The following is a 25,579-nucleotide window of genomic DNA, read 5'->3' as shown; positions in this document are numbered from 1 at the left end:
ACGAGATTATTATCATGATTAATTATTATTTATGCGCGTTTTTTGATTAAAAAGACCCTTAGTCGCTACTCTTCTGTTCGAACACACTCTTCTTAAAGCCACAGCAAGCATCGGAATACTAGGCGTTTACATATCGAACGACGTTCACTTTCACGGTAATTTGGAGAGAAAGGCTAAATTAGGTTCCAAAAAGCTTGGTGTGCTCAGCAAGGCAAGACGGTACTTCACTCCGGGCCACCGCTTGCAACTGTATAAACCGCAAATTCGGCCAAAAAGGAGTACTGTTGTTACTTCTGGGCGGGAGCTTCCCAGTACCAGCTCTTTCCACGCCGAGGCAGAATACGAATTTCCAACTCACCGTATCACCTCGACGTTCGGCGTTGTATAACTTTCCATAAAGCGCCTTTTATAGCAGTTTTGCGTTCTACCACTATGTGGAACCATCTGCTCACTGAAGTTTCTCCGAACAAATTCGACTTAAGGTCCTTCTATAAAAGAGCGTACGAAATCTAAGAAAATCGGCAGCGCACTCGTGAGCCCTCTGGTATTAAGAGTGTCCATGGGCGGCGGTCAGGCACTTAACATCAGGTGAGCCTATTGCCCGTTTGCCCCCTGTTCTATAAAAAAAATCGTATGATTAAAATGTACATTATGCAACGACTGAGCAAATACTGTGTTTGTGTGTACTCACATATTACTGTTAATCTCTCAACACTCAATGACGCTATTTAAAAGTTATTACCTGAAACAAAACACAATTCATAAATAATTGTATGCTAACTAATTGTCTTATTTCAGATGTGGCAGAGGGCGTGTCTTGTTGTCTTGAGCTTAAAAACTCAGCAATTAATTCGGCACGCAGTTGCGGATCAGTTTGGAACAGCTTTTCTTAGGAACATAAAAAAATTGAAGACGCAAATACAGTATTTAGCGTAGAAAACCTTAACATGAAATAAGGATAAAAATACAATAATAGGTAATTGCGAGAAATTGTCATACATTTGCAACAAAGTAGCACGTGCAACGCTGACGTACAAGATGCAAAACAGATGCGCAGGAGCGGCCAGCGCTAAACAATAGGCAAATTTACACTGGCGTTAATCCAATCTTTCCACCTAAAATTGGTGTAGAAACCTTTATCCCTCCAATATAACTTAAGTAACAATAAATTACATGAAACGCTAAAATTTATATTTAATGACGACGCTCTACTTTAGACAATATGTGATAAAAAGTCTTCCACTTCATAGTTTAATAAAATAAAAGTTATGTATTAGCCTCTCCATACAAAACGATCTCAACAAACCGACACCAGTGTGAGCCAAGTCCAATAAAAATAAAAATTATGCAAACTTTACCGCAATGTCATTTCAATTGATGTTTCCAGATCGTTAATATTTATACAATCTATATGGAAACAGAACGTATGTTTTTCATTTCTTCCTTATTTTTAAACCTCACTATACCATATATGTAAATGTAGCGTTGTATATGAAACTAAAGTATTGATAATTTTTTGTCTGAATAAATTTATATTTTCAACAGTAAGGCATACATTATATTTATTTTTAGGGTTAGACTGTTTCATAGTCGTATGTGCGACATTGTGCGACACCAATATGATTATCAATACTATCATATTTTCACTTCGTAATTCTCAATTGCAAAGCAGGTTTTAGAAAGCATTTCTGTGTATGCTATATCAAGAGGTTGTTGAACTGATATTCGAGGGGCACGGCTCACATGTTTTTTGTTTTGATGTCTTGATGTTAGCATAATTTACTTATCGCAAGTTTATTATTACTTTTCCTTATCCAAACATGACGCATCAACGACTGACTCTCTTTGACAAGAAAATATATTTCTTGTCGGCCCACAAAATATTGAATGAATCTTCGAATACATGCAACGGCTGAGTGGGTCACTTTGCGTTTTCTCAAATCACAGCATTGTCCTTAGTACTGTCAAGTAGATTTTACTTCAAATAAAAAGCAATTAAAGTTAATTTTGATTGGCATACTATTTACTCTTAGGCCGTAGAATGGCGAAAGAGCATGAACAAATATTAAAATCCAACTTCTTCATACGTACTTTCGGAAGTAGCTATTAATACTGACACCATTAACAACATCCGTCCTAGCTAGGAAATAACTAGAATACAGTTTCTTTAAGACATAATTACATATTTATGAGCCTTCTAGTTAGATATTATAGTCATTACTTGCATACTACTCAGTAAACAATTATTGACTATATACATTACGTAACTTAGAATCTCGTTTACGCTTATCCTCATGTATTAAAAAAATATATGTGTATATAGCTTAAAACGTATTATTATTTATTTCTCGATGATGGAGCCTATTTTAAATGCAGTAAGAATTTTCTACGGTTTCTACTGGGTTAAACGTAGTCAATATTTGGTCCAATACCTCTTATTTTATACTATAAAAATGTTTAAACTTATACATAGATATTTTTACGCATATAAATTATAAAATATTTTTTTTATATTTATTTAATTTCCAAGTGATACAAGAATGATAATGACAAAACTTCTAGTGTACATATGATTTTATAATATGTCATACATGAGCTTATGCCAACGATTGCTTTATGGCAAAGAAACTAAGGGCTCATTCAGACGAACGGCACGCGCCAACTGCAAGCGTCGACGGCTGCCGTCAACGGCATTCGACGGCAACCGTCGATGGGTTTTACGCTTGCAGTTGGCGCGTGCTACGCAACTAATATAGACAGGGAGCCAGTTGCAAAATAGCTTCCGATGAAGAAACACTGTTATTGCTTCTACTTCGCTGTCGTCGCCGACAAAAGCGAAGAAGACAGACACGTTTATTATGGGTTGAAGAAATATTGATGTACAGAGAACAAGATGGAAAGTTTTTTACACTCTATCCACGTTTGCCAAGAAATTAAAATAAATTTTTCAATTATTTTCGAATGTCAACAACACACAGCCGCCCATGCCCTGTTTTTTTATTGTTTTGTTACTATAGTCTCGTAATTTATAATTCCAAATACAAGCTCTTTTTTTTTACTGCAACTATCAGCAATTCAATATCAATCTCTTCACTGGAGCTCATTGTGTGGATGCGCGACGCTTGCGCACTCTTGCGGACTATTTGCAGTCGACTGACAAAATGGCGGTCGTGGCACGCCACAACTGCAAGCGCCGATAAACGTTGACGCCTGCCGTCGACGCTTGCAGTTGGCACGTGCCGTTCGTCTGAATGAGCCCTAAGGCGGTTTACAATTTTTACTATTTTTAATATATTCTTCTGTCACATATCCGACTGTGAACCGATCTTAATGAATGACGTGACAAACCATTCGCCTGCTAAGCAAAGAATCTATATTCAATCAATATATTTAATTTGTGTTTCAATATAAAATCAATTGAAATAAACATTATTTAATACTTTTTCAAAGGAATTGATCCGATTGTTAAGTATAAAATGCAGAATTTGAAGCGCGTAGTATGTTCTAGTGACCCTAATAACGCCGGTAATATGATAATCAAGATTGTGATGAATTATATAATTGAACCGTTCTCAGTTGTCTTCGGGCAATTTTGCGTAACGCCAAGTAGCTGTGTCTCCAAGGATTGTTGACTTTGTGATAAGATAACTGATAAACGATTGCATTCACGGTGTGCCTGATATGCATGATATTTATAACAAATAGTTTTATTTTAAGACATACACTTTACGTTTTCTTAAAATAATTAAATAAAACTTTAAAAAATTGTGAAGAAGAGTTTTTTTTATTATTTTATACATTATTTACAACTAATATTTCTCTCGATAAAAGCCACCACCAAATGGCGACACTTGTTGTTCTGCTCTTCTGCTATTTTGTAACGTTCTACCCCAGATAACCTTTTTATATCGTCTTCTTAACGTCTCACCTAGGCATCTTACACTCTGTAATTCTAGACTGTAACCTTCTTACTTCATGTTTCTCTTTACTACGCTTAAAATGATTTTTTAAGCCTGAATCGTTTTCGATTGGCAATAGGTACCATTATTACGAGATAAAATTTCCAATATAAACCCTAACTTTTAAGATGGGATAGAGATTGTAAGCGACAAAGTGTTTATGTAAAAGCTAATTGCTGTGCGTAAGCTTTTAGGCTAGCGAAGAACTTAAAAATTATTATTTTTATTATTCTTTAATCCATACAACAATTGCTTAGTTTTCATTCTTTAATATACGTATTAGTTGTGTTAGTATAAGTTTTATAATTTTTAAGTCTTGAAATTATTATTACAATACTACACTACAATAATTTCTCTAATTGTGTCCCTCTGGTAGGTCCGCTAATTTCTTATTCTTTACTAACTTCAGCAGCGTCAAGGAGGACTGACAAGGTGAAGACGAGTCTCATACTTTGTAAATGTCAGATAGTAGTATCTATAATACACACTACAATGTCGAGCGCGTGCCTTCTTATCTTTATGGATATTTTTAGATGTATGTAGGTAGATACATATTTACAATAAGAAAAACTTAATTTGAAGTTGAACGTTCCCACTACGACTCCCAATTTTCACATAGTTCTTTTAAAAACCTTAGTGCTTATTTGCATTATTCGTAATCCGTTGAAGCTTTAATTTAATAAGTGAATCAGTGTAGTGAAATGAAAAATCAGATACATTTGTTGTAACGTATTTAAAATATTTCAACCGCCTTAGTGGCTTAGTGTTTGACCTCATATAGCGTATAACCCTGAGATTTTGTTACGAACTTGATCATTTCATCTTTGTAGGCAAGGTAGGGTTGATAATCAACAGATGCAAAGATGTATTAAGTGTACGTGTTTATACTGACATATAAAACAAGTATGACTGTTATGAGCCTGTTCTCATAACTATAGTTACCATATTATTGTGAAATGATATATCTTACCCAGTATTGACGTAGTTCCTTATTTGGCATCGTTTTACAAAATACTAACAGGCTTTTTAATAACATTTCAATTCAATTTACAATTCCTTACGTCTTATACTAGAATATTAGAGGTGAAAGTCACATGTTTCCACATATACTAAAAAAAAATCCGCGTCAATTTATATACAGTAGAACCTCTATAACTCGAACATCAAGGGAGGTGCCAATCGAGTTCTAGAGTTTTCTAATTATGGTGGATGTTGACTTACGCAGAGTTTGATTTGGTTAAGATTTATTCTAACTAGCGAGGTGAAATATATAAAGTTACTGAGGTAACAAACATATTTTATTAATGAAGTCAATGACTATATTTTATTTCTTTCTTAAAATAAAACATTGCTATGTTCGAGATACAGAGGTCCAGTTTAATTTTTGAAGTTATGGAAGGACTATATGTAAAACAGCTTGCTCACTGATTATTTCGACTAATAGAGGGTTGAGATTTTGAGCTACGGAGGTTAGGTTAGGGGTTAGGGGAACTTGAAGGGAAGGGAACAAAACATCTTTTCGAGTTTCAACTTATCGAGTTTAGACTTGAAGAGTTTCTACTGTTAGGTACTGTTTTCGATTTTAAGGTCGGTCAAAAGTAGTAGTAGCCGAACTTGCAAAGTTCTATCTACACCGAATTGATTCAGTAAAAGCGCTGTTTTTCCTGAAATCTGTCTTTCTAGTCTCGCCAAAACCGTTGAATCGATCACATATGGCGATAAAAGACCGAATACAATTCACACTTTGTCTTACATTGAATAAAACTAAAAATACCTCACATTACTATCAGTAACGCCTTTATCATATTGTACTACTTGTTACTGATAACGGATATGATTGATAATATATTTAGAAACGCCCATAGCGTATCTAATATAATGTATGTAACACATGTAATTAAATACAAAGATGCCATTTGTCTATTTATGCTAAAATCAAATATTATAATCTAGTGAAAGTGTTTTGCCAGTTGAATACGATGTTGGGAAATTTAATTTATATAATAATATAAGCGTAGAATAGTGGGTGGTGCTTAAAGTTATAGCTCATATTAATCTCACTCTATAATTAATCAAACACCAAAAGAAGTCTCTGCTAAAAGCGCTACAAAAAACTCCGTTCGTTCTACGCCCTTGATTTGAGAATTGGCAATAAATGCATAATTACAAGCATCTAATATGTGTTTCTTTATTGACGTTCATAAGAATACATTTGTTACTTAAATAAAAATTGATTTTTTTTGCTAAAGAGTGCCACCTACTGGCTAATTTTGGGGCGTATTTACGATGATTTAGGCAATCGCTGCGCTAAGAAAAACGGTCCTAGCAAAATTATGAAGACTTAGCTCGCACAATATTCTTAGTAAATTATCTATATAGTGAGAATTTAGTATGGATTACCCAAATTGATTGTAGACATGACCAGTAAAAAATTTACATCCTTAGAATAGCAGTAATAGGCTATGTGAATATTATGAAAGTTTGTCCAATATTCTTTCGTTGATAGACTGTAAAGTATATTTAAATAACGGGGTTATATAGTTATTTGATTAAAAATAAATCAGTTTAATTCCACGCAGAACTAATGTGTCTCTTAGTCATCACAATGTAAACACAATTTGACTGAAAGATGCGAAATATATAATAAAATACTAATTTGTCATTACCAATAAGAGGGTTAAAATAAAATTATCATAATAAATTAAACATTTACAATTTTGCATACTAATAAAAACTGTATTAAATTTCAATTGTACAATATCTATCAATGACAAATTAAAAGCCAAGCGATAAAAATAAAACTAAAAACTCAATTTAAATTCTTCTTATATGAATTTTAATAGGCAGTTGGTATCTCAACGAAGCGGAAATAGGAATTAACTCAACATGGCTTTAGAAACTTGAATATATAATGTGGTGTAACTGACCTCTAACGACGAAGAATTATTAAGCTGATCTATGTTGTCTAGGACGAATTCCTTATCTTTTGAACACACTAATGTGTTGTGCCGAATTTATATTATTTTTTGCTCTGGGCATCATTAATGTCGATCACAATACTAATAATTATTTAAGTCCCTTAGGGTTAATTCTCTGAAGACGTAGTCATGCGCATAGTTGTAATAAATCTCGGCTGAACCGATTTCAATTCAATTTTTATTGACCAAGATTTTGCAAAACTTGCTTGGAGTAAGAGAATTCATAATTATGTTGCGCTAAAAAAGGTCATCAACCTTTCAAGGCTTTCCAAATCACAATTAATTTTGTTTATCAAATATATACGTAATTATAATGAAATCGTCATTTATGAAAAGATTATATTATATATCAAGGCTATACTGTTTGTACTTAAAAGTAAAATAACTCGTCTTAACTGTTCTGCTTAAAACCAGGCTGGTAGATTCGGCAAGTATGATAAAAAAAATATGTCATTATAAAAAAAAATGTGTGCGTGTACTAGTATACACACGTAAGTGAAACTTCTTTATGATCTTATTTTTCAAAATATGATCTACTGTATGCAACTTTTCAGATTAGTTAAATAAAGTTAAATTAGATAAAGTTTAACAAAAGGCTTTTATTATCATTGACATGAATTCAAATAATACAATTATTTCATTTTACCTTATTACTATTAAGATTATTACAGATTTTCAATAATTGTAATAGAATAATTACTATCATTGATAAACGATATGCTATCCCTATTCCGCTGGAGAAAGTACTCTTCGAATCAACCGTGGTAGACAAGAATAAGATGGCCCGTAACCAAAAAATGTGACGCGTAACCGATTTTTTTTTCAAAGCCGATAAACAAGTTTCAGTCAAAAACTCATCCTCTTCAAAAAAAATGTACCTATAAAGCCTCTGTAATAATAGCATAATTTCAATTTGACTTTTAGGGGTAAAAAAAATTATAATTCTGCAAAGCTTTAACACCTTAGCTCCATCGCAATATCTAATAATCGTACGTATCATGCGCACGACATATTTGAATTAGTTGGAACAATGTCTGATAATTAGACACCTTATCAGCGCATAAGTAATTTCATGTAAGAATAAAAAATTATGAAAAACCGAAATATTCGTATTACGTTACATAAATTACAAGGTCGATGATGTAACTTCTGTTTGTCCCGACTTCGTAAAATGTTTACATATAAAATTCAGACTTAAATTGTTTGAACAAAAAAAAATATTAAAGTATGAAGTTGCTTTAGTTATTTCCTTACCTTAAATCAAACGGTATTTTCATCTAAACTCAAATCAAATCTCATCAAACAAAACCTAATACTAATAGCCAAAAAAAATACGAATTTATATCTAATTTCCTTATAAAATACATATTGAAAATATTAAATAAAAACCACGTCACTAAATAGTCAAGTTTGTCTGACAAACAAAAAGCTAATATTTTAAAGACGCAATACTGCTACGGTAGGTATTATCTTTTCATATTAAGATTACTAATCCAAACTATACGTTAATTATCAGTTATTGGTTTAGATAAACACATAAACGTCAGTTCTATAGAAACATAAATATTCAATGAAAATGAGAACGCGTCATTACTGTGAAACGGATTGCGTATGAGCAACTTAAGTGGTCTAATTAGGTAAATAAACATACATATGGGCTATAGGTATCTACCTAATTAAAAAAGAGGTGATATACACATATATTCGTTTAAAAGATTATAACATTAAGTACACATTATTTAATGCATTTAAATACGTTTAACGTAGAGAATAAGATCTTTAAATATATGTTTGTATGAAAGTTTAATGATATCGATTTAAAGAGAGCTCTACATGTATAACTTACGCGTTTGGAGAAAAGCTCTTCATTGAGATAAAACGGCCGTTGAAGAGTTGAAGAGCCGGCTATAACCAAAATCACCCATTGTAGATTTGATTTCATCTAAGTATGTGATGTTTTAATGAAAAACAATAAATATGTACTGTTCCTTCACTATAATTTCAATGGTTAACTCTAACTCGAAACAAAAAATGCCAAAGTCACCTCTAACTTTTGCCTAATTTCGTTTTTATTCAATCACCCTCGCTATGATTTTACGATATTATGCAGTAAAAAAATACAACACATTAGTTTGGCCGCGAGCTGTTACTTGCGATTTTATGAAATATTTTATTTTATGAGTTATTTAAATAAAAAGCATTTGGCGTTTAATTCATTTTTGTTCCGCGAACAAAACACTATCGTCCGTCTCATCTCACGCGAACTTCAGGCACTCGTTTGTTTACTCGTCCATCGCGACAAGAATACTATGCTTCTGAGCGCCAGCGTTATATAATAAACTACCACGAGTAAAATAAAAACTATTCCCAGAAAGTAAACTTAACACTTTCGCATTCATAATATTAGTAAGAATATAGAATACGTAATTATTCAGTTTAAAAAAAGATTCCATAAAATATGTAGTATATGAAAACTAAACAGAGTTTTTATTTACAGTGAACTTTGCACAATTTTGCTAGCATATATAAAAAAACATTGAGACAGTGTCATCATTATTGAAATATTTTTTAGAATCGGTTTAGTAGTTATAAAGATTACTCTTACAAACAAACTAAAAAATATTAGCTTTAAGTTTTTATAATATCTACTAGTATAGATAATTTTCGGCTATGTCAATTACAGGTAAGCAGGTTTGCATACGTCGTGCTCTTTGGTACGAGGCTCTTTTCTTTCCACGTGGTTAATCTGGTTAAGTAAAATACATATTAATATTTTATCTCATTGAATTGCATATATACTACGCACTGTTCAAAATGCCCTAAGTACGTGCTATAGATACGCGGCCGTTGCGCGGGGTTATTGCGTTTGTCACTAAAGCGGGCGGAGGAAGACGCGCGGTTGAAATCATAAATTTATGCTCTCGGCCCATCAAAAGTTTAACCATATTTTAATTTATAGCCCCGATTAACATTAGTTTTTTCAACAACGAACACATCAACATTGCAAACTGTTCGACTACGTACGGCGATAGCTCTACTACAAGGTCAAGGCTGATTGCGCACAAGCATCATATTGGCAGAACTATATGCTTCTCGCTTACACTCATAATAAAATGGACTGTAAGAGAAAGGGCGAGATAGAAAACTGCTAAGGCAGCGTTGACAAGATTTCGTCCGCATTCCTGGCTGAAAATAAATCATTAGCGAAATTAGACGAAGTGATGCGTCGTTCATGACTAGTTAGTTGGATACAAGTTTGTGAAAATCAATTCACTTGTTTCATTACTTAAGCTTAAGGCGCCGAAGATTGTATTTATTTATTTACACTTCGTTACCTTATACAAAGACATAGATATAAAAAAGCAGGTTACATAAGTTATTAGGCATCGGGCGACCTTATCGCTAACTAGGGAATTCTTCCAAGCAACCCTAATTTGGAACAACAAAAAAAAGACACGCTTACAGTGGGTAAAGTACAAGAAGTGCATAATGTTTATGGACCTAGGTCCTACTGCACTAGTGCACTAGTCCTGCACTAGTGCAGTGTCTGTGAGAGTAGCACAAATTTGGTTTAAGCGTTTTCAATCCAGAAATTTTGATGTCAAAGATGCACGTCGCTCTGGCCGCCCTATTACGGACAAACGGATGCCATTTTTGAAAAAGTGGAGTGAGATCGGCATATCAGTAGTTACGTAGCTGAAAAACTGGGAATGACCACAAAACAGTTTTGGCGCATTTGTAAAAAACGGGGTACACAAAAAAGGTCGATATTTAGGTACCTCACGAGCTCAGTGAAAGAAACCTAATGAACCGTTTACTCATTTGTGATTCTTTATTACTACGTAATGAAATCGAACCATTTTTTGAAGAAGCTGATAACTGGTGATGAAAAGTGGATCACGTACGACAAGAACGTGCGAGAAAGGTCGAGGCCAAATGCCGGTCAGGCTTCACATATTGTGGCGAAACCCGGGTTGCTTCGCAACAAGGTGATACTGTGTGTGTGGATATTGGAATGGCATTATTCATTATGAGCTGTTACGACCAGGCAGGACCATCGATTCTGAAGTCTACTGCGAACAATTGATAAGATTAAATCAAGAAGTTGAGAGAAAGCGGCCAATAAATGAACAGAAGTGTTGTGGTTTTTCATCATGGTAACGCTAGACCTCACACATCTTTAGCCAGTCAGCAAAAATAAGAGAGCTTGGCTGGTTAGTTAATGCATCCGACGTATAGTCCTGACCTTGCACCTTCAGATTTCCACCTGTTTCGGTCTCTTCAGAATGCTTTAGGTTAACGAGGTTAAAAAGGTTAACATCACGAGAGGACAGCCAAAAACAATTGTCTCGTTATATTGATCAGAAGCCCCAAAATTTCTATAGCAATGGGATCAGGTCTCTACCTACTAGATGGCAAAAAGTTATTGAATAAAATGTTACCTGCATACTTTAGTTAATTGTAAATAAACTATATTAAAATGTTGTGAATTTTCTTTAAAAAATGCGAACAAACTTTTTCCCTAACCTATTATTTGAACATTAGAATATTCCATTATACCTGAATATGAGTATAATCCATATAACAATATTTTAAATTCTGAACTTTACATAATTATTACATTTATAAAGTATAATTATAATGAAACTTTACTTTCTTTTTCAAGTGTCTTTTAACCTGTGTGACAAAGCCTATATTTATTCCAAAATATTGAAAATGCCGACATGACGGCTATTTTCAATTGTTTATTGTTCAGTTCCAGGACGTAAATTCTGAAAATTGCAGTTTTATTTCAATAGGTACTTTTTGCAGACTGGGATGTATTTGTTGGGCTTACAAATTCATGATTTGTATCAATATCTTTTTCTTAAGTGTGTAGTTTCGAACAAAAGTAATTTGTACAGTGGTGTGGTTTAGACACAAAGGAACCCTCTTATATTTTTAGTTTGTATAAATAATGTTTGAGCAATAATAATTAATAACTTCTGGTTCTGCATCTTGAGGAATTTGGTAATAAAAGCATTCTACCGCTCTATCGCAATTTGAGCTGCTCAAATAGAATATTATACGCATATATGTTTGCAGTGTATCACAAGTTATGATTGAATGAATGACTACAATAGATCTGAATCGGCAATTAGGCGTATCCGTTATTGAAGTTGCACAATTGAAAGACCACTCTCGGTCAATAAGACCAATGATTTAAAATATTGTGAGTGGCATGTCTCCGACTAAAGACTTTGTTAGCCATATTTTTTACTACGGTTCTTTTTCGTTAAATAAGTTTATTAACCTATTCACAATTTTGCATTTTACAAGTATACATAATACAGATATTGATCGTCTGTGTGATATACCAATGGCGATACAACCTTTAAACGGCCTCGGAAATATGTATGTGTTCCGTGATAATTTCTATTAGGCAAGTACATGATCAATCATCTGTGCCTGACACACACTGTCGACTTTTTAAGTCTAAAGAAAGTCTGTTTCCTTCACCGTACTAGCGAGTCGTAAATGCGCAAGTAGACATATAGTCCAGCCAAGGATTGAAACTATGACCCCAGGCATGAGAGGTGCATGTTGAAGTCACTAGGCCAACACAGCTCTTTTGAACTTTGTGAGACGCCTAAAACAATGTTCTGTGTAATATAAGCGCGGCAACTTATAACGCTTTAAAGCAATACTCTACTGATATCACGGTTATTTGCCGCCGAAAAAATTTATTAATTTAAAATAGAACTGACAAACAGCGTTAAGATAATATTGTGTCTGTAACATTGGTATTTAGAGCGTCTATCAAGCTAAAAATAATTATATTCATTGACTTTAACGAATTTGAGTTATATTTTATTCTATCATACATATTAAAAGAACCAAGATAATAAAACAAAATAATTTTTATTTTAATAGACTTGGAATAATTTCATTATTGTCAAGCGAATACTGTATTTTTATAGATAACCTACGTAGACAATGGTAATACAATTATTGTTCGAAGATGAACTAAAGTAGGCGTGTCTTAAATACTGTCTTTGGCTTACGCAAATAATTACTACAATGTATAAAGAACTTTATTTCTAACTACAAAAAATGTATTTTATTTACATGAGAAATTTAATATGTATATACGAACGAGATATTCGTCGCCAACAGCCGTCCCAATTTTAGTCTACAAGGCTCATTCGGTTATGTCTCTTTAATGCCCTTTTGAATTGGTTAAACGCGCTAATACTATGAAATATTAGTCGGTAACGTTATTTAAAAGATATAAACGCGATTTTTTTTTATTTACGTAATTTAATGTTTCGAATTCTTAGCAAGTCATGGTCATTGAGATTGCTAAATCAACAGATAACCATTTGACATTAAGATAACAGCCTAAATAATTTATTCGGTTAGTGATGGTTTCAAATGCTCCCTTAATATATAAGTTCTATAAGGTTTCTACAATAGTTGACAAACAGAAACGTTTAAGGCATAAATATGATGTTGCCATGTCGCTTTATTGTACTCGGTGACTACGTTATCAGTAACAATAATCTTCAACCATACTTATAATCACGTTCCAATCAATACATGATATATAATATAAAATGATTGCACGAATTGTATCGTTAGAATTACATCATATTTTTTATATCAGCATAAAAAATTATGGTAACGATTTTTCTTAAAAGATAGTGCAACGTTTAACGTTTTAGCGGAATCAAAGTTACCAGTGTTGCGTTGTACCATATACTACTGTAGTACAATTGTAACTGTACTGCTACTGTGACGTAACTACTGTTTGCAAAAATAAATAAATTTCCCCAATTTTTATTACTAACAGTAATATATTAAAATTCTTTAGAGGTACCTAACACTATTGTGTGGCAATATGTATGAATTGTATAAACAAAAGAGTGCTGGAGGAATATACGCAAACGGCAAAATATCCGCAAAAGAACATTTTAATAAGCCAGATATCCGATATATACTGTTTTTTTTATAGAACAGAGGGCAAACGGGCAGGAGGCTCACCTGATGTTAAGTGATACCGCCGCCCATGGACATTCTCAATACTAGAGAGCTCTCGAGTGCGTTGCCGGACTTGGTACGCTTTTTTCTTGAAGGACCTTAAGTCGAATTGATTCGGAAATACTTCAGAAGGCAGCTGGTTCCACATAGTGGTGGTACGCGGCAAAATCTGCTTTCAGAAGGTGAACTTGCTAACACCATTATTTCATAAACACGCATTTAAAACATTTTTGTTTAAACTCAAAATATAAATTAATTAATTTGTGACCGACCCGTCCCGACTTCGAACAGTCCTACTCATTTCAGTATAGATAACGAGTAAACTCCGAAAGCGGATATTTTTTTATAATACATAGTTCAACGAAATGCTATGTATATCGCACGGTATGTATTTAACTAGTTACATAAGGTGCTAACTGTGGCACAAAGGCCTATTATTTAAAGTTAGTTGAAATCGTGATGAGGACGTAATAAGCGTTATATAAATAGCTCAATAGGCCGTCACAATATCACAATAGTTTGATTATTAGTTAGTTGATATTTATTATATAATTGTTAACAATAACAATAATTAAATTTTAATTTTAAAAGCTTAGTTCGAGTTTGCCCCTTCTTTATATTTATCGAACCCACTTTACTTTAGTTAATCGTAGAGCTGGGTGAGCGAGTTCGAGTCCAAATCGCTTCGTCAACTATTTAATGGTTTTCCTTTTTAATTTCCTGGAAATTCGAATATTACGGCCATGATGCATTTCCTGGTCAAATGATACCATGTCTCAAGGTCACATCTTCGATTCGCCGCAAGGAAGGCTGATCACTTTCACTTACTTGTTTATATAAATATTTTATTATCTCATATCCCATATAATTCATAGGAATGCAACGTCGAGCTGCAATTGTTAATTCAAGATCTCGTGGAATTACACAATACATTCCGCGAGATCTCAGTATTTTGGAGATTTCGGGTTGTTTTCGAACGATGAAAACTGCCGAGATGTATTTATGAGTCTTATTATAATAAAGATATGTATTATACCTTATAATTTAAAATAAAAAGTATTATACCTATTATTTATGATTAAGCATATCCATTCGATATTTCGATACAAGCCTTTACAATGGTGAAATAAAGAGTTATTTACAGAATTACTTTTATCTAGATATTCTCGATATTTAGGAGTGATTTTGGAAATAACATGTTAAGAAGATAAGAAAGTCGAGAGTGATGTCTGATATGCGGCATCTTATATCAATCGCTATGTATGTCTAAAAATGCCTGCTCAGACTCTATACTGGTAAAGCACCGGCGTGAGTAAGCTATTATTAGCGAAAATGTAAAAGTTCTAGGGGTAGGTCCCCCATCCTCTTGTAGATTGTGATCTCTATCTAATCTCGCAGAAACAAGGGAAGGACTTATAGCTGCTCTCAAAGCCTAATTCCTCCTTAAGTTGTGTTGGTTTTATAACAGCAGTAGGTACGTAAATTAAAATCATTTGAAATCACTGACAGAGGCAATTCATCTTAATTTTTGTTGCGGTGTTAACCTCACTACCAGCAGTGGCGCCTCCACTTGCAAAGGTTATCGTTTTATTATATTTTTAATGTCTTTCCATACGATTGCATTAAATATTATATTTTGGCACCTTTCAACTGTTTATGTCATCTTTATAATTACAGGGATTTTAAAGTATAGCAACACTGCCGTTGTATTTCTTCGATGCTCAGAGATACACTTGTTCATGAAAGAGATCCCGAACGAATCATCCCGTTAATCCTACGAGATCTCGGGATTGATGTCGAAAAATGGCACATGATCTCGCGGGATCGGAATCTCGCGTAGCATTCCCTACTAATGTGGGCACGGTAAATATTTATCAAGATATCTTAGAAAAACTAGGCATATCATTTACAAAATTAAAGTCAATAAAGCTAAGTTAATTGTTCAGAACAACACCAGTACCTTTATCCCCTCTACTACAAAATGGACCCTTAACACGTCGACAACAAAAGACTTTCTGTGCCAGCCTCCATTCACACATTCCATTCATGGCATTAATCGTCCCTTTTCATAAGATAACGCAATATTGGTTTAACAATAACTGATATTTACTCAATATGTGTACTTTGGTCCACACTAAGTAAAATGTAAATCGTGTACTACATATTTAGAACCGACCAACTGCGCCGGTACTCTGTAACTTGGTATAACAACGTTTGGAAGTATTTGAATTCAATTTCGAATAGTTTTTACATTATTACGTCTACGCTACAAAAACATACTCATTCACACGGGATGGATTGCCCCCGGTGTTGCTATGGGGATTAACCGAGTAAAAGCGCTGCTTTCATTCACATCTAAAAAAATAAAGAATATTTAAACATTTGAAATTCGAATTGAAACAAACATAAATGTCTACGTTGTTGTAATCACCTCAGCCAGTATAGAATAAGCTATTAATTTCAAATCTCTTATTCTCAAATAAAGAATGATATTATAACATTTTCGCGTCATAGTGACAGTTTAATATCTGCTCACAAACATAAATTTTATATATGTAATATAAAGTTAAAAAAAACCTTGACATTTTATTATTAAGAACTACTACCTGTAAATTACGCCGTTTTATTTCATAACTTCATCAATATTAGTGCCATATTAATATTGATGAATAAATTGACCGTTTCAATAGTTGTTTTATGACGCGCCTAAAACTCAGTAGATATTATATTTTATTATTAAAATCTTAACACACCTAAGGAAAACATACAAAAAAAAAATAAAGTATGAAGCGAATTTATAACTCCTTAGCCATTTAAAATAATACAATGTTGTCGTTTACGCGAGAAATACACATTAAAATAAAACATCATAAAGTGTTTAAAGCAGCGACCATGATTTAGCACTCGTCGAGTTAGGTAAACTATGTTAATAAATTGCTTTACAGTTTTATTTAAAGAAAAATACGAAGACCTTAAGCGCAAGGGCCATGATCGGGCAGTAAAAAAAGCATACCGAAGCCGGCCCTGGTACAGTGGAGGATCTGCTGCAGCTGAAAGCCAACATTTTCGGGAGGTGGCACAAGACAGGGAGCTCTGGCAATTTTATTTAGAGGCCAAGTCACATTTTGTGTCGCAGAGCCAGCGGCGTGAGTGAGCGAGAATGATTTAAGACGCTATGGTTGACAAATGAAACGTCACTGTCCCAATTTGGAGAGGTGAAGGACATTTGTAGTGTCATATGATTCTCGCGTGCTATACCGTATGTAAACAGTCGGTTGCGACCCTTGATCCACGCTAACGGCGATAAGCTATACTGTAAACATGTCTAATGGATCTAGTTTGCTTGTTCAACTTGATATAAATCATGTAGGAACTATAGGGAATTCGGTGTGTGTCGGAGATTACCAATACCTTGCAATAAAGTTCGAATAACGTGATCGCTTAACTAACGGTGGATACCTGTCAATCTCTTTTTGCTTAGCCACAGTTCTGTAAGTTGCTGTATGTCTATATTAACTGTTAAATAACGAAGGTTTTAGTTGTATTTTAAATCCAACAAAAAAATACGAGTACAGTTTTTTTTAATTTGTCAATAGATATGTCACTGTCGCAACCGACTTGCTTAATAAGCCGTTCAGTTAAAAGGCTAGGCTGTTTAGTTAAAAGGCTAGGCTGTTAATTGAACGGCTTATTAAGCTAGTTAGCTGCCACATCACTAATGTTTAGGAAGTATTTTGTCACTAATTGGTTTTTGAGAACAACTCACAAATAAATATTTGTTGTCAATATTTAGCAATCATCAAATTCTTTATAAAAATTTCAACGGAGGAGGATTGAAATTAAAAAAAACCAAATAAAATCACTAATATGTATATTGCGGATTTTTAAACAGGCGTAAAAATGTCTGAGTTAAAAATACGATACTAAGATTTCATTATAATATATTATTTCATGGCGAATATTAAACGTAAGACAAAGTAATAAGCCAAAGTGTTTACAGATTATATTTGAACGACGCGCGCTAAATTATTAATAGCCTACACATCAAACTATTTGTTTATTTATTTTCCGATTTCTGGCGTGGTCCAATTAAATTTTCAAGGTACATTAACCGGATCTTTAAACTGTATCAAATGAAAACCTTTGATCTGCCAATATTATGAATGAGGCCCGGGAATAAACAAATATGTTATATTTTAAAGCAATTAATCCGATCTTTTAATAGTATTTGTCAGCTCAGAGGCAAAGCGCTGAATGTAGTATTTGGAAGTTGAAACGTATTGGTGAAGCCAAAATTGAGGCACTTATCTTCCTATACAATTCTGCCCAAAATAATTTATTTTTAAATTTGCTTCGCTTAGTTTCTTTAAACAAGTGTCTACAGAAAAAAAACGGTTTACCAGTGAACAGTAAACTGCCAAGGGTTACTTTGTACCGGGCGGAGTGCTAGAGCAAAGGTGGTTGATTAGCAGAGCATTAAAACCCCAAACCCAAAAGGCGGTTTTCTGCCTTACATAGTTTTGAATCGTCTCTTATTAACTTGGTTCTATGTAAGATTCCCGACGAAAATAATTGTTTCAGGTTATTAATAACAAAATGATTTTACCTACATTAAAAAGACCAATAACAGAAACTAAGAATATGCACAATACATAAGAACGACTATTGATTATTTCGTAATTTGTTTGGATTTGTTTTATCTACATGACATTATATTAAGATTAGGCGACTGAGACTATGTTCTTAAGACCGTGCGGAACTTTAGACCGCTGTGGTAGTGGTATTGCAATTTGTAACTAAGAGTGATTTTGTTAGATAATGATTTGACTATCAGAAGCCGTATTTATCATATAAGTTGAGTATTTTACGTCATTATAATTTTTCAGATTTTTTTATGTACTAAATATGGTAATGTTTTATGCCAACATTAGTAAACATATTGGTTGCGTTTACGATTAAAACAAAGTTGTTATGGTAAGTAATGGAACATAACAATATTTTGGTTACAATATATATACCAAGTCCAGCCAGAAGTTCTGTTACAAATGAAAATGCATTTTTTTAATGACGTACTGTGATATTATTAAAATGTATACCATCATATTTATTAAAATCTCAACAAAAAATGGCTAAAAAATTCGAAATGGCCATCTTTGGCTTTTAAACAGGTCTATAATCTGTTTGGCCACGAATCTATGGATTTACGCACTGCTCCTGAAGGAAATTTCGCCACTGCTTGCTCCAAAGATTTTTTAAGAGACTTAATATCACCGTGTAGTTTAGTGCAGGCCATGTCCTCTAAAGCTGACCATAATTTGAAGTCTACAGAATTGAGGTCTAGGCTAGATGAGAGTCAATCTTCAGATCTTATAAAGTCCGGAACGTTGGTTTTAAGCCAGGCTTGAGTAGGTCGTGCCTTGTGACCAGGTGCAGAATCCTGAGGCAATGTACACGTTATATTTTTTAAAAGTATTGCTGAGAAGTTTCACAACATGATCCAAGAGTGTTTTTGATACACTTTGGCTGAAATTTTCATTCCTTTTTTTATAAAAAAGTAGTTTTGTGACTCCTTGTAAAGACAAGCCCCACTAAACCATCACTGACGCAGGTTGATGACCACGTGGTACCTTGCCGACCACTTGAGCAGTTTCTTTAGAACTGTGAGTGTACACTTTCTTTTCATGTAACTTATTGTAGAGTTTTTCAATCGAAAAAATGTTTTCATCGTTAAAGACGATATTTCGACTGAGTGCGTTTTGATCGATCTTATTCGCTTTTATTCTAAAGATTTATTCAGTGCATATCCTGTGTATCGATGATAAGCACAGCACACGTACCAAATTCAAAATAATTAAAAAGTTGAAAAAAAAAAGAAGTTTTTATGTAACATTATTTATGGCCAGACTTATTATGTATATGTATAATATGTAAATGTTGGACAAGTCAAGGGGATTACGAAGAATTTGTTAAATCAAGGAAGTCAATATATTTAGGTACGTTATATTAAGGTTGCACTGTATAAATTTATATATTTGTTTTTATTTAGAAGCGCAAACCAAATGTTAGCAATTATTGTACAATTTTAGCCTATAAATTGTAAAACGTCAGTTAAGAAATAAATGTGCCGTTTAGTTTTTGCTACACTCATGAGTTGTAATATATCATTCTGGTTTCCGATGGTGTCCATTAGGTCGATTACACTTATATTGAAGTGTCACTGAGATTTAAGATCCCTTAAATAAGCCAAGTAATAAGTTGACATCCATCTTCAAACAAAGAGTTTCATTTAACATACATTTGAACATCCTTCCAATAACCGCCACCGAACTTAACCCTCGTAATTTTTTATGCCATATAGGAAGGCAAGCAACGTTTAGTATAGGAAGGAAAGGTAGATTAGATCGATAGCTTATGTGAAGTAATATAATAAAGATATATATGTAGGAAATAAATATAGACAGCATATAAAATGGTGAATTAAAATCTTTAGTATAAAATATATACTGTTACCAAAAAATATTACTTAATCTTTTCACGCAGATTATACATAATGCTGAGCAAAAATTAAAGAACTGTACTGACAAAAATATAGATTTAATTGAGATACATTGTGGTGTCAGCGGTGGCGCGAGATATAATGCCATGTTTAGCAACAGGTGTCGAACCACGAGCAACAGTTGCGTCTAAGAAATCACTGGCCTAATTTTATATTGCGTAGAAATGTAAAATATATCAGATATATGAAACAGAGAATAATACTAGTAATAATGTAAGCAATAATGTCTATACAAAATGCATATATGTCTCTTGATAATATATAGTACATATATTATGATACCTACCTCTCGCTACATTCCCTTGAGTGACCGGCGCTCCGTTCACTTTGATACGTCTCCCGTCTGCAGTACATTTCAATAGCATATTTTCAATACGCACTCACGTGGTACCCATTCAAAGCCGATTTAAAACAATTGTTTATATTTTTATTATTATCACACATTTACAACATAATCTGTGACACTAAACGATTGGTCCAATTAGATCACGACTGACGTCAACGTCAATTTATTACCAAATCGACACAAAAACTAGTTTTTTTTAAAGCTAAAAATATTGTAACTTATTAACACAAAAATGGTACACTTTTTATCGACTAACATACAGTTTTTGGATTGCACTTCACAATATTGTCTAAATTTCACGATTTTCGGAGTTCACTTGATACAACACTCCTAATCAGTCAACAGATATAAACTGAGAATTCGAGAAAATATAAGAACTGCGATTTTCAAACACCAGCTGTCATAGACAATAATAAACTCACAGATGACATTGATATGTTAGGTTTGACACACTGGGTATCATAAATGTGAACATGAAAATAAAAAGTTAAATATTTAGATATTTAAAGTTACCAAAATGTAAATATAATGCCAATCTTATTAAAAATAATTTTGTAATATTAAATTAGACAAAATTTTATTCAATGGATAAATCAATTAAATGTGTAGTTATGTATTTTAAACATTATAGGGTTTTCTTGGTAACAAGTCGACCCCACCATTCAGTGATGAAATTACCGGTGCTGTATGTTATTTCACACTGGACACTGTTCCTAATGGTAGTACCATACTGTTGCTTTGTGCTAAGAGTTTACCAGTGATAATATATCCATTGCTTAAACAATATTAATTTTCGCAACATTAAAATTATTAACAAGCAAAAATTACCTAATGTTGTTTTCAAGTTACAAGCAAAACTATTGATTTAGTCTCTAATCATACATACACTTCATGTGACACTAGTATACACTATACTGTTAATAATTAATCTGTGATTGGCACGGTGGCGGCAACCCGTGAACGCTATGTAATGTCAAATATGTTTAATACGCCATTTTGAAATTATCGTACACTCTTACGAATTCTTATTGCCTTCTTTTTGAAATTATTAAGCTTTCCTTTACCATGGGAAAAGATAAAAAAGCAGAAACTGATGCATCAAGTGAAGAAGAATATGTAGTTGAAAAGGTGTTAAACAAGAAGATCGTTAAGGGCAAGGTTTGTACAATTTTTTGGTTGCCGCTTGGCTCTTGCCGGGCTTAAACAACATATCCAAGAACCTAAACTTCAGAATTTTTCCTCGATTAAACAGATTAAACAATAAAGTTGATTTGTTATTTATAACTTGTTTGTTGTAACTAATTTGTGACCATTTACAGACCCAATATCTTTTGAAATGGAAGGGTTACAAAGAAGAAGAAAGCACTTGGGAGCCAGTAGAAAATTTAGACTGTGAAGAGCTGATTAGGGCTTTCGAAGATAGTCGAAAAGAGAAAGAGGCTCAAGTAAGTTAAGACATATTTATTATAAATTATTATTTAAATGTTTCTCTGCTTTAGGTGTCAAAGAATGAATTGCATTTATAATTAAATATATTTTTATTATGTAGAAAACAAAAAAAACAGAAGAGCGAAGCAAGAAGCGAACACATGAGTCAAGTGAAGAAACAAGTAGTAAAGGGCGGGGAACCAGTGTATCTTCAGTGGAAGAGACTAAAGAGACAAAAAAAGATCGTGTTAAGGGACGAAGAACTAGTTTATCTTCAGTAGAAGACACTAAAGAAGCAAAAAAAGAAAAAAAGGACGAGAAAAACAAGTCAGGCTTTGACAGAGGACTCAAAGCAGAAAAAATTATAGGTGGGTTACACATCTAACTGCTGGTCAAATATTCATCTGGATTAAAGATAGGCAATTATTGCTATAGTAATTAATAGTGTAGAGTTGTCAAATTATACATATATTTTTGGTATAAAAGACCGTATGCTGATTAAATCTGGATAAAATGGTGAAAAGGACTTTCATCATTACATGTACATCATTCTTTACCCTAAGTCATTTCACTTAAAAAAATATTCAACTTAACATTAGAAGTATGTACTTTATCATTTTATATTATATGGACATGATAGCATGTGCCTATGTCACAAACACTGCTGCCTATATTTGAATTAAAATATGTAATAAGAAAATCTTGTTGATTTATGTGTGTGTGCTATGTCCATATGTAGTCAGTAATTTTAATAGTAGATAACAAATATTAATTGATTTTCATAGCCTTCCATTGGTATATAGTTATTGTTTTCATATCAGGTGCATCTGATGCAACTGGTGAACTGATGTTCCTGGTGAAATGGGCTGATTCTGATGAGGCTGAACTAGTTCCTGCCAAGGTTGCCAACACCAAGTGTCCACAGCAGGTATGAAATATTCCTTTCATACATTACAGTATTCTCTTTTTTCATTGGAGTTAAAAAAAGTTTGGTCTGTATGATATATTTCAAATCAAAGTATATTTGAGTATGATAACATAATATTTAGACTTCAAAGTGTGTGTTCAAAAGTTTGTATGTTAGTATAAATATGTTTCTCCACAAAATTATTAGATATTAAAGGTGATCTTTTTTGATTACCATGTAGTAAATTCTACTAACAGTCCATTATTCTCAAGATTCGTTTAGTAGTTTTTGAGATACAAAATTCTGGAGGACATATATATGCATTCGTCAAGAAATAGACTTCTCAAAACAAAGAATAGATTTTCAGTTTGACCTAGTAGGTTTAGAGATTGGTGTATTTAATCAACTTTTCAACTTATAAGATTTTACTGACTAAATTGTTGTTGTTATTGAGATACACAATGTTTTTTTTCTCAGGTTATTGCATTTTATGAGGAGAGATTGACTTGGCATAATCCATCTGAGTCTGAATGACTGACAGCTCAAGCCTGCTAGACTCTTCAAACTTTGGCCACACAGTGAAGTGACTTAGTGTAAATGTGAAGTGATAGTGCTCATTGTGTATTATAGTCTCTTATCCAAAGTGACTATCATAGATGTTTATTCAGCTACTTCTAAGTTTTAATATTCTTCACCCATATGAGTTACTATATAGTAAATAGTTATTTAATTTGTGACTTAATTTAGTTTTATGCATACAAGTCTAATTAAATAAAGGCTATTTACAGTTTTCTTTCAACTTACACTACAACCAAAGGGTTTTCTACAAAAACTATATAACTTTTGAGCATTACTTTATTTAGGAAATATAAAAAAAAATGTTCATGCAAAATATTATTATTTGATATATAGCTAAAATTGTGATATATAGAATTTATAATCAATCTCAAGCCATCATTTTGTAAATTACAATTTCAAGGTTTGTTATGTTGTTTTTGTAAAAAACAAAACTTCAGTGATTTTTGTAACAAAACAAAACATACTGTATTTGTAAAAAGACCATTATTATTAATGCTAATCTAAACAACGTCTTTTTATTCTTCTCCACTAGTTTTGTTTTCATTAACAATTACAACAGCTTGCAGTTACTTATTTACCTTTACTTAGAGCGTGTACATAACTCGTCGAGCGCCTGAAAAGCGCGGTGTATGCTACCAACGCGCGTCAAACGCTCTAGCTCTTACTGCTATAATTTGGTCATAGAAAGTTGTTTGTAAAGGGTCACTTAACTTTAAGATAAATATTTTAAGATTGTGCAACCCTGTTTGGGTAGACCTAAAGGCTACATAAAATACTCACTGGGAAGTTTTATAGTTTTGGGTTCTTGTCCAATCTCCAGGATAATTGTACTCTATATGAATAAACTGTCTTTATAAATTTTTACTATTTGGCAGGTTTTCTAATCTTCAAAAAGAGTCACCTTAGAAACATCTTAGCCTAAAAGGGAATCTGCAAAAGCATGATTGCAGTACTTATAATAGAATCCCATTCATCGTCAATCTCAACTTTACATGTTTTGCTTTAATTTGTTGATCAGTGAAATATCTTGATTATTCAGAAGAGAAAATTGTCTTTAATGGACTTTTGAATGGTCTTAATATATGAACGAACTCATACAAAAAATAAACCATCACTGAATAGTACTACATGCTATGATTATCAATGCTTGTTAAGACACTTCAAAAGCAGCGATGCTTTTTCCGTTTGTTTCAAGGTAAGTATTATTCATGCTTGATTTGCAGCTAAGTGATGTATTAATATATTGTACATATATAGTATTATGCCATAGTTGTCTTGTATAAATGACATCTCTTATATGTGGCAGATACTTCTTGAGCATGGTCCTTCGCTGTGCTCGTGCTTGAGCAAGATTTTTCTTGTTTTTTATATTATTACTATTTCGCCGCCTTGTGTTTAAATTTAAAAATCACTTCATCACAATCACATTATTTGACAACTAGAATTAACGACTTCTTTTTTTACAAAAAACTAGCAAAATGCGTCCACTTAAATTGTTTTTACATACATAATTAATACTTTCGGTAGTTTTTTGTTAAGGTAGTCGACTTTTTTTGTGAATTGCGATAACTTTTTTAACCGAATTGAGCGCTGCTAAAAGAATTATTTTTCTTCGATTTATAGTTTCGTAAAATGCCCTTTGTAACACACACATACTTAAGAAGCCTTATTTTTTGTGTAAAAACCTTCATCTAATACAATCGTTTTAGTTGGTTATGAACATACATGTTCTAGAGGTAGAATCTTAATTCTAGACGTATTTGTGTCGAATGTGCAAACAAGTAGCAAGTTTAGTGCAGACATAAC

The 25,579-nt window shown here is 33.0% G+C and overlaps 2 protein-coding genes across 5 annotated transcripts in view; one reads left to right on the top strand and one right to left on the bottom strand.

Annotated features, from left to right (window-relative positions):
- The window catches only part of LOC123708994 (nuclear factor of activated T-cells 5), a 64,018-nt gene extending 42,767 nt beyond the window's left edge, over nucleotides 1–21,251 (bottom strand). For 2 of the 4 annotated variants that reach the window (XM_045660064.1, XM_045660068.1), the window contains exon 1: nucleotides 20,800–21,250. In XM_045660064.1, coding sequence (XP_045516020.1) covers nucleotides 20,800–20,878 — 79 coding nt within the window. In that variant the 5' untranslated portion in view covers nucleotides 20,879–21,250. Of the gene's footprint in view, nucleotides 1–20,799 lie in introns of all 4 variants that reach the window. The other 2 variants (XM_045660067.1, XM_045660065.1) reach the window with 2 other exon arrangements.
- Nucleotides 21,252–21,830: 579 nt separating this feature from the next.
- Nucleotides 21,831–23,984, top strand: LOC123708996 (chromobox protein homolog 1-like). Its single transcript, XM_045660069.1, has 5 exons — nucleotides 21,831–22,017; nucleotides 22,179–22,304; nucleotides 22,409–22,655; nucleotides 23,109–23,215; nucleotides 23,672–23,984. The coding sequence occupies exons 1-5, from the start codon at nucleotides 21,925–21,927 to the stop codon at nucleotides 23,726–23,728; spliced, it is 630 nt and encodes a 209-aa protein (XP_045516025.1). The 5' UTR covers nucleotides 21,831–21,924; the 3' UTR covers nucleotides 23,729–23,984.
- The last annotated feature ends 1,595 nt before the right edge of the window (nucleotides 23,985–25,579 follow it).

This window comes from Pieris brassicae, chromosome 4 (assembly GCF_905147105.1).
Source record: "Pieris brassicae chromosome 4, ilPieBrab1.1, whole genome shotgun sequence".
NCBI classification, from domain to species: domain Eukaryota; kingdom Metazoa; phylum Arthropoda; class Insecta; order Lepidoptera; family Pieridae; genus Pieris; species Pieris brassicae.
This window is presented reverse-complemented; position numbering and strand designations above follow the sequence as displayed.